General features: G+C 44.8%; 1 protein-coding gene across 1 annotated transcript in view; it reads right to left on the reverse strand.

Annotated features, from left to right (window-relative positions):
- COX5A (cytochrome c oxidase subunit 5A) overlaps positions 1–7,179 on the reverse strand; it is a 12,547-nt gene extending 5,368 nt beyond the window's left edge. The window contains exons 1-3 of the mRNA XM_075069509.1: positions 6,997–7,179; positions 3,220–3,247; positions 631–747 (exon numbers count right to left, since the gene is read on the reverse strand). Coding sequence (XP_074925610.1) covers positions 631–747; positions 3,220–3,247; positions 6,997–7,164 — 313 coding nt within the window. The 5' untranslated portion in view covers positions 7,165–7,179. The remainder of the gene's footprint in view (positions 1–630; positions 748–3,219; positions 3,248–6,996) is intronic.
- Between the last annotated feature and the right edge of the window lie 3,132 nt (positions 7,180–10,311).

The following is a 10,311-nucleotide window of genomic DNA, read 5'->3' on the forward strand; positions in this document are numbered from 1 at the left end:
CCTCCCCCCAACCCTGAGCCCCTCCCACACCCCAAACCCCTCATCCCCAGCTCCACTGGGTCATGGGCATCAACAATTTTCTTCAACTAGGTCCCTAGAAAAAAAAAGTTTGAAAGCCACTGTACTACATCACTGACCATCTTTAACAGTGCTGATACAAAGCAATCACAATGAAGTGGCAAGTCACACGGATTGCACTTGGACTACACAAGTAAACCCACTCTCTAATCTCAGGTGTCTACCTTCTAGAAAAGGCAAGACCCCATCACCCTATGCCCTTGGTTAGCACTGAGTAAGTTAGGAAGAAGACTACACTGGAGGTTCCTGGGTTCTTTTAACTCCTTCACAAATGTCTAACATTACAGAGTAAGTGTAGTTGTTTGTGTCATTCAAGGTAGTTTAGAAAACGTACGTAGACCATACAGTTCAGTATTATGGAAGTGAATTTTAGGCGAATTTCTGAGCTCCCTGCCTATAGCACAGCATATTTGCCCCGCTATAGCATAAGCTTTTACTCTGACATAGCTGTAACGTTCAGTGGTCGTATTTCAAAGCAGTTTAGGTTTCCCCATATTACCATAGCCATGAGTATTTCAATATCAGACATTCCTTCCTTCCCTTTCAACACACCTTTCCTTAGCTCCCAGGCATCGATATCTGGTTTGTTGAAGTATGTCACCCAGCGAGCATCAAATTCTTCATCCGACTCTTGTGCCCCATGAGAGTAGCAACGAGCAGGCAACACAGCTGTGTGAGGAAGGAATAGGAAAGGGCTGAAGTGAAAACAGAGGAATTCTAGTTCATAAACTTAGGCCAAGAGACTGCAGCTATGACATGATTATGTCTACACAGCAACTAGATACCCACAGTTAGCCCATGCAAGCTGACTTGGGCTCTAAAACTCTGCGGGGTGGGAGGATCTCAGAGCTCGGGCTCCAGTCTACACAACAACGGAACAGCCCCACAGCCTGAGTCAACTGGCATGGGTCAGCCATGGGTTTTTCTTTGCTGTGTAGACATAATTTTAGTCAGGATGCAGCAAGTACGTAATAGTACTGAACTAGTGATTCAGAACTTTTAAAGTCCCCGTGATGTGCTCTCTGGTAAGATGGTCCAAGTAAAGGTCTTTCAAGCGTTTGCTCCCCCTTTGAAAGAGCAAATCTACAGAATGTTTACAAACTGGATTCAAAAAATGTAGTTAACTAGCTCTCAAAAGAGGACTAGTTTATGCTTAATAAAAGTGATCACTTGAAATTGTTAGAATCTGTTGAACAATTAATTAAAAAAAAAAGCGGCTTCCAGGTTCCCAGACAGAAAAAGACCACTGCAGTACTTTTACTCCTTTGCTGCAGGGCAAACCAGCCAAACACATAAATGGAGCTTCCTTAACGCTGACTTCCAGTATCTTGTTGGCAACACGGTCATCATTTATGACTTCACAAGGATATTTGCCAGCTAACGTCAATTTTTGCTCCAAATTAAACGGTGAGAAAGGAGAAAGTGAACTCCACTGTTCCTGCTGCTTGTCTACATGTGGAAATTGACCAGAAAAGCTATTCCACAATAGCTCATTATATAGACACTTACTTCAGAATAAGAGCATCCACCCAGGGAGTAGCTGCAAAATAGCAATTGTGTTTCAAGTTTACACTCTACTTTATTCTAGAATGATTTCCCCATGTAAGCCCTACAATTGCTAAATAGCTGGTTTTGTAATCTAAGGGAGGAAATGTTTTCTAGTTTCTAAATCCCATTTCTAACAGTAAGAAACACTGAGAGGGTAGGACAATTGGATGACTCAGAGGGAGAAGTAGCAGGATACACACAAGTCTGGGTAACCAGGTTCAGTAGTGGATGAAAGCTAACTTTCAATTAATGGCTGTTCAGTGGCCTGTGTAAAGTGACTTGGTGGCATTTGTATAGTGCCTTTGTGTACGAAAGTCCAGTCCCCAAAACACACCTTTGGTGTCTCCAGGGGCATCCTGGAGGCAGAACTACTCTTACCTCAAGAACAGAATAGTGAAGCCTTGTGGGGGAAACTTACATTACTACTACAGCTACTCAATGAGTCTGCACAGAACTTCAATCTTCGGGGCTGTCATTCAGCACTAAGTTTCCATGGAAACTTGAGTATCTGACAGTTTCTTTAAAACATTCATTTAAATTTAATAAAATAAAAGTGGGCTGGATTTTAAGATGCATTCAATTAACATGGTTGTAATCTAGTTTCCTCTCCTACTGTTCTTTATCACAAGGGGTTTCTGAACACTAAACAAGGGATGAACAGGTAGCCTTTGCTAACAGCAACTAAGTGCTATGGGACTAGCTGCTGCGCAAACAGGCAGTTACATCCATACTCTCAAGAGTAAGTGCTTCCCCAGCTGCTCCACCCATGGAAGATAAAGATGACTAGGACCCATCAATTTCACTCTGATTGGTACTGTTGAAAGAGTAATTGCACTCAGGAGCATGGCATTAATTGCCAACCTTGTCTTTAGGGTCGGCTAAAGTCTAGGAGAAAGGGGAAAGAAGTTAAGCCTCGTTCCTTTCTAACTTAGATGCAACACATTATTTTGTTCATATTGATCAAAGTTTTATCAAGATCTCTGGGGCGGGGGTATGTCTTATTCTATGTTTTGTGAAGTGCTATCTGCATCTACAGCACTATACAAATGTTTAATGTGTATTAATGACTATTGGGCTATATGTTGGTTTGTTCATGCTGACTAGCCTTTTCTCTAGCTTGAAGTGACACTAGGAAATTTACCATTAAGCATGAAGCAAATATAATTTTCCTAACACAATGGATCCTAATTACAAAAAAAATTGCAAAATACAAAGGAATGTTCTCCTAAACATCATTCTCTCCAATACATATATACACTGAGTCAGACTAAAGTTATGTTTAACAGAATGACCTGAGTGCAACAGATTCTTGCCAGACATTGATTCAGTACTTCATTTGAACAAAGCTTTCACAATGTAGTCAATGTTCCCCAAAATGTAACAGATTATTGCATCATTCAAAATGGAGATTACAAATTATTGATTTAGAAATCAAAAAGGAGTTCTCTTAAAAACATACAGCTCTCCACAGTATTACAATGCCTTCCTAAAAGAATGGACAATGAACACCCTTAGGTATACCACTCAATTGTAGCTAACTGGAAGTCAATTGAAACTCATTAAGTTTGACTGGAATGACTGACAACCCTTCACCTTCCAGGTATCCAAGTATTCCAGGGATCTGGGAGAAAAGAGAAATGAAGAGTATTCTGAACTACTTCACAATAATCAGACCTTCACTTGACATATTCTTGATTTGTAATGCTTTAAATGTAGTACACCTCTATAATGATAGCTACTTAAGTTAAAAGGATGCTGTCAACTTAATCATATTTCAAACAATGTTCCTTGTGTGTGGGTGTACTAAATTTAAGATTAAAAGTGTAAATTTTAAAAAAACCAATTTGCTTTTCCTCTCCTCTTTCTCTCCCCCAAAATCTCAAGTTGGAAAATGGAAGTATTAGAGAGTTTTCTCAGGCATCAACCCAAGACTGTAGAATGAGCTCTCAGAGGAACTAAGGACCATCACAAGAATGGCCATATTGGGTCAGACTAAAGGTCCATTTAGCCCAATATCTTGGGACAGTGGACAATGCCAGGTGCCCCAGGGGGAATGAACAGAACATGAAATCATTAAGTGATCTATGCCCTGTTGTCCATTCCCAGCTTCTGGCAAACAGAGGCTAGGGACACCATCATAACCTTCACCACCTTCCACTGTAAGCAAAAGGCACATTTCTTTGACTTCGCTTTTTCTGACATATATAGCAACATACGATAGTCTACTACACACACTTCTCCAAGGGAAAATATGACAGTACAAATACAACAAACAGCCATATAGCTTACTGCATTACTAGAAGTTGCTCAAGTATTACAGTCATGAGCATGGTATTACAACCTATATAAAAGTCAATTAAGTCATTTTCACTTTCAGATTCTTACTGTCTGTGTTTTGAGTTGCAATTACTGAAGATTAAACTAAGTTTTTAAAGAAGTGTCATGAAAATATGTCCATTGGTTTTAGTTTTAAAAACTGCATGTTTACAAAATTATATGTTACAGGCCAACTAAACTGATAACATCTTTTTAGAAATAGATATTTGTGCACTTGAATATTAAGAGCCAGGAGCTAGAACTCAAAGCTTCCAGGATATATTCCTAACTTTACCACTGACTTGCTTTGTGACCTTGGGCAAGTTACAGCTTCAAAACACCTTGTCTACTCATAGGTAAAAGTGGACTACACTTACCAGCTGCCTTTTATAGGAGATATTCCAAAATTGACATTTATAAAATATTTAGATCCAGCTGGAATGTGATATAAATACTAAAATACTGTGATGAAGAGCTGTCAACATACCCACATTTAGAAGGGGACAGCCTCAAATTCACTGTTACCCCTCACTATCCAACATACTCATCTCTATTTGGTGGTCAAGCCAGACTTGCACTCAGCTGCCTCCAGAGGAAGATGGGGACACAACAAAAGCAAAAGTAAAAACAGACTGGTAGAAGAAAGACAAGGTCAGAAGAGTGCTGGGGGAGAGGGAGAGGAAGAGGAAGTGGAGGTGTGTAGCTATATAAAAAAGGACCATCTAAGGAGATTAATTTAAAAAGATAAGTTTGAATGAAGACACGCCCAGCAACAGAAGACAAGCCATTGTACACCATGCTCAAGTGTGCTAGGCATTTCACACAAAAGAGAGACAGGTCTCTGTGCCAGAGAACTTACAAAGTTATACAGGAATGAAGCACACATCGGAAAGTGGGAGAAGGGAAATACAAGTTTACAGATACTCATACCCACTGGTTCTCAAACTTTTGTACTGGTGACCCTTTTCTCAAACAGCAAGCCTCTGTGTGTGACTCTCCCTTATAAATTAAAAACATTTTTTAATATATTCAACACCATTATAAATGCTGGAGGCAAAGCAGGGTTTGGGGTGGGAGCTGACAGCATGTGACCCCCCACGTAATAATCTTGTGACCCCGAGGGGTCCTGACCCCAGTTTGAGAACCCCTGTCTTATACTGTTACTCAGTTTAGACAAATGCATCTTGGGGGCATAATTTTTTAAAAAAGCATGAAACATTTTTGTTCAGGTGATGCTGCAAAAGTGGGTCTTAGGAGCTATTTGAATGAGGCAAGGATGGAGGCTTGGAAACATGAACCGACATTCCAAGCACATAGGGTAGCAGAGAGGGCAGCACACAGACTTTTGTGAAAGGGTGTAAGAAGGTTAGCATTGATGGAATACAAAAGAAAGAACCAGAAGAGCTGTATGAGAAGGGAGACTAGGTGCTTGTTTGTACTTAAGATACTACAGAGGCACAGCTGTGTCTCAGCCGCACTTGCATAGACACTACCTATCCCAATGGGAGGGATTCTCTTGTCTGCATAGGTAATTCACCTCCTCAAGAGGCAGCAGCTAGACAGATGGCAGAATTCTGTCACTGACCTAGTGCTTTCTACATAGGGACTTAGGTTGTTTTAACTACACTACTTGGAAGGATGTGGATTTTTCACACCCCTGACCTACATAGTTATGCCAACCTAATTTTCTAGTGTAGACCAGGCCTAGGTCAGATTTAAACATAGGCACTTGAAAGCAATCAGAGAAAGCTTAACCGTGATGAGCAACTCAACAGAGTGCACGTCAAGATACAGAATTGAAGACCAGAAAGAAAAGGAGGATGATACAGCAACAAATTTTACATAAGCATTCTTTTCAAACTTATGCTTTAATGGCAGCCTGGCTGCTTGCAGGAAGCCACTTGAACACTTCAGAATATCAACAAGGATGCAGCAATATCAACTTCCTCAGTCTACCTTCATTTTCTTTTTGTAAAAACAAAGATACAATATATCCCAGGAATGACTCCTGATTTAAGTTTACTATAGAGACAGATTTGAGTTTGCAAGTGGTACACTTTTGAAACCAATAGCCTTAGAGGCCTCATAAAAATTTCACACGAGCATGATATGCTCTTTAGCAGATCTCACTGTACCTGTACAGCAGTGGCTCTCAACCTTTACAGATTACTGTACCCCCTGATTTGTCCTGTGTACCCCCAAGTTTCACCTCACTTAAAAAGCAATTTACAAAATCAGACAAATACAAAAAAGTGCCACAGCACACTATTACTGAAAAATTGCTTACTTTTTCATTTTTTACCATATTATAAATCAACTGCAATATAATTATACTTACATTTCAGCATATAGTATAGAGCCATATAAACAAGTCATTGTATGAAATTTTAGTTTGTACTGACTTTGCTAGTGCACTTTACATAGCCTATTGTAAAACAGGCAAATATCTAGATGAGTTGATGTGCCCCCTGCAAGGCCTCTGTGAACCCCTGGTTGAGAACCACTGCTGTACAGACGTTCCATCACTGTTCTACTAATCTGAGGATTAGTAAACCTTAACACTTGTTCTTGTATTCAAGATGTGTTTTCTCTTTGGTTGTAAGACATGTGAGATTAACCAGAGCATATATTTTTCATAAGGCTGGTAGAACAAGGAAAGCCTACTAGGCTTGTTTACACAAATCGAGATTTGCATGCCACAGACAGGTTAGCTTTGTTATAGAAAGGCCCATATCCTGGAGGCAAGTGGTGCCAACTATCTTCAAATCAGAGTCACTGCAGAAATGCTAGACGGCGAGTGGGAAGACACAAGCATGAAAGAGGAAGCGAAACGGGCAGAGACAGAGGTAGCGGCGTTGCGAAATAGGCCGGCTGGGCTAGCCGCAGCTAACCTGGCCCCCTTTGCTGCCCTTCCCTAAGGAAAGACCTGCTCCCCATCAGGGGGGCGGGGGCCGGAACCAGGGCCGAGACTATCACCTCTCCCTTGCAGGGAGACCAACACAGGTGCCCGTGCAGGCTTCACCTCTCTCTCCCCTTCAGCCAGCTCAATGTCACCTTCCCGTGGCGGCCACGGCTGCAGCCATCCCCAGCGCTCCTTGGCGGGCGCGGCTCCCGCTTCAGCACGCGGGGGACCCCGGCGCAGGCACCGGAGGCTCGACCTGAAGGCGATAACCTTGACGGGGCAGGGCGGTGTCCGAGCCCGGGCACCTCCGCCCCCCTCATGCCACGGGGCGGCGCGAGGGCTTCGGCCGAGCCGTGGGGGGGACGAGCCTGTCACAGCAGCGGCAGGGCGGCGCGCACCAGGCCGCAGGTGCAGCCAGTCCTCGAGTGACACCGCAGGTCACCGCAAGGTCACGGCGCTGCCGGGCCGGCGCAGCTCCCGGGGCCCCGCCGCTGGGCGCTCCTGGAACTGGGCGCCCGGTTCCCGCCCCCCCCGCACGCCCCGGGACAGGGAGCCGAGGGGACCGGGGCAGGGCCGGGGAGGGGGCGCCACCCCCCCGGCCGCGGGCCGTGGCGCCAGCGGCCCGGGGCCAGCGCCGAGAAGCGGGAACAGCGCCGCTCCTCCCCCCTCGCTCGCTCATTCACTCCCCGGCGGCGGCGGCGGGCGGCTGTCGGGCCCGCCGGGCCAGGCCACGGACGCCAGCCGCGGTGCAGCGACGAAGGAGCAGGGCGGCTCCCAACATAGCGGCGCGGGCTGGGGAGCGGGACGGGACAACCGGGGCGCGAGGCTTCCTCTCGCCGGCCGCGCTCAGAGGCCACCACCACGCGCCTGGACCGAGGGCAAGGGGCGGGGCAGCGGCTACGGCGTCGCTGGGTGGACAAATCGCCCCCACCACGTGACAGGGGGGAGCCGCAAGGGGCGGGGCCTTGTGGAGCGGAAGGGAGTTGGGGCGCGGGCGGCCATTTTGAAAGGAGACCGGCGGGGAGCGATCGCTGCTGACAGCAGAGCGGAGCGGAGGGGAAGGGGGGTGAGTAGGACAGGCTGCCCCCCGCCCGCTCCCGAATCCGGCCTCAAATGGGGGCAGATCGGAACAGGAGCGGGACTTGAAGTTGCTACCCCAGGTCAGGGGGGAGGCGCTGCTCCCCCAAGCCAAGGAAAGGGGGGAACTGGGCTTCTCCTTTGGGTGCATCCCCGAAAAGAAGGTCTGTCCGTGCCACGTGGGGACTAGTAGGTGGCAACCAAGGCCACAAAGGTATTTAGGCTCCTAACTCCCATTGAGTTAAGTGGGAGGTAGGTGTGATGGGTCAAACCCCACTTCTGGGTTGCACGTGATATATTGGGATTTAAGGGAACCTGCCTTGCTGTGATAGCCTGGGCTCCCTCTCCATGCTGAATTAGGCTGTCTGGCCTTTGGCAGCACAGACAGGGTCACACCAGCTATAGAATCACACAAACTCTGCAAACAGCTCTCTATGAGAAGACTCAGCTAGGAAATCACCCAGCACTCAAGTACATCATCTTGTGCTGTATAGAGCGTTCTGCCCAGCGCAAGCTCATAAAAATTCACCTTCTCCCTCAATGTGGAGAGAGATGTGAACAACTTCTCTCCTCCCCCCCCCCCAGTTATAAATTGCACAAACTGGGTTTAATAATAAAAACAAGTTTATTATAAAAGGTAGATTTTAAGTGATTATAAGGGATAGCAAACAGAACAAAGCAGATTACCAAGCAAATAAAACAAAACACACATACTAAGCTTAAGATTTAAAGAGACTGGTTTCAAGAAATAATTTATCACCCTAAATGTTGTTTTAGGCAAGTTGTAAAAGTTTCTGCATCTTAGAGTTCTAGGTATTTCTCTTTACAGACTAGACTCCTGCCTTGTCTACGCTGCCATTTTACAGCGCTGCAACTTTGTCACTGTGAAAAACACACCCCTGAGTCCTGCAAGTTTCAGAGCTGTAAAGTGGCAGCGTAGACACTGCACATCAGCACTGGGAGCTACTCCCCTCGTAGGGGTGCGTTTTTTACAGCGTGCTCGTGCTGCGACTACACAACCACAGCACTTTAACGTTGCTAGTGAAGACATACCCTTAGTCTGGACTCAGCCCTTGCTTCTCCCACAGTTCAGTTCCTTTGTCTCTTCAGGTACTCTCAGCAGTTCTTCTTGGGCAGGAAGATAATGGAGAAGAGTCCTGTTTACCTTCCTCCCCAGCCTTAAATAAGATGTACAGAAGGTGGGGATCTTTTGTTCCCCAGTCTTGACCTCCCCTTCCTTTTAGTGGAAAATGACTAGACGTCCAAGATAGTGTTTAGTGCCAGGTGACAGGACCACCTGACCTAGTAGGATCACTCTAAGTCCCAGGACACCTCTCAGGAAGGGGAGAGATTAGTATCTTGGAAGTGTTATTGTTTCTTCCTAATGGCCCATCAAAGCTGATGACCTGTTGTCTGGTAGGTGTCTCCCAAATACACACACACTTGTAATTGTTACATAGTCAATATTCCTAACTTTAGATACAGAAATGATACATGAATACAGATTGGATAATCACATTCAGTAAATTATAACATTTCCAATACTATCTGACATCAGCCATCTTGCATAAAATATATCTTAATTATACCAAGACGTACACCTCAAACCACTGATAACTGAAGTCTCCGATTCTGTAAAGATTTATGCATATGTGTAACTTTAAGATTGTGAGATCTTGATGGCACTGCTCATGTGCTTTGTGTATGTGTAAGTCTTTGCAGGATCGGGGCCTAAACATCCTGCAGAAAGCAAAATGGGAACAAACAATGAGATTGAATAGAGAGGTTAAGTGCACATCATGCTAATTTCATGATTTTTGTATGGTTTTTTTTGGTAATAGCAAACTATTCAGGTTTTCATACTGCACTCATCATCTTGGTGTCTGATTCCCTTGCAGAGGTGATGTACTACATACTTGCTGGAGTAATAAAGAGGATTTGGTTCCCACATGTTTGTATGAATAGTATTAATTTTGAAACTGTTTCGTCTGAAAATAGATTGGGTTTGAAAATAGGGTTAAAATGGAAGTAGAATTGTAACCTCAAATACAGCAAAAGTTTTAACATATACCAGGAGACAGGATGGCCGATGGAATTGCTAAATGAAGATGGAGCTATTCACCTCTAGGTCACCATTTTGAAGCTACCTTGCATGTTGTGACAGAAAACAGTTACCACTTGATTTATATCTTTCAGGGAAACCACTTGACAGCTTTACTTCACTTCCTAGCAGGCAGGTGTCCAAGCCACAAGAACAAAACTGTTATTAACAATAATTGGCCTCTGTCAGCAGTTTCTGCAGAGCTCAAGGGTTCAGCAGTGATTGAAAATGAGCTATCTTCTCCCCAGTATGGCCCTTCTAGGGCTGAGTTAAAGCATGTTGGTGGGGA

The sequence above is a fragment of the Chelonoidis abingdonii genome, chromosome 9 (genome assembly GCF_003597395.2).
Source record: "Chelonoidis abingdonii isolate Lonesome George chromosome 9, CheloAbing_2.0, whole genome shotgun sequence".
NCBI classification, from domain to species: Eukaryota; Metazoa; Chordata; order Testudines; family Testudinidae; genus Chelonoidis; species Chelonoidis abingdonii.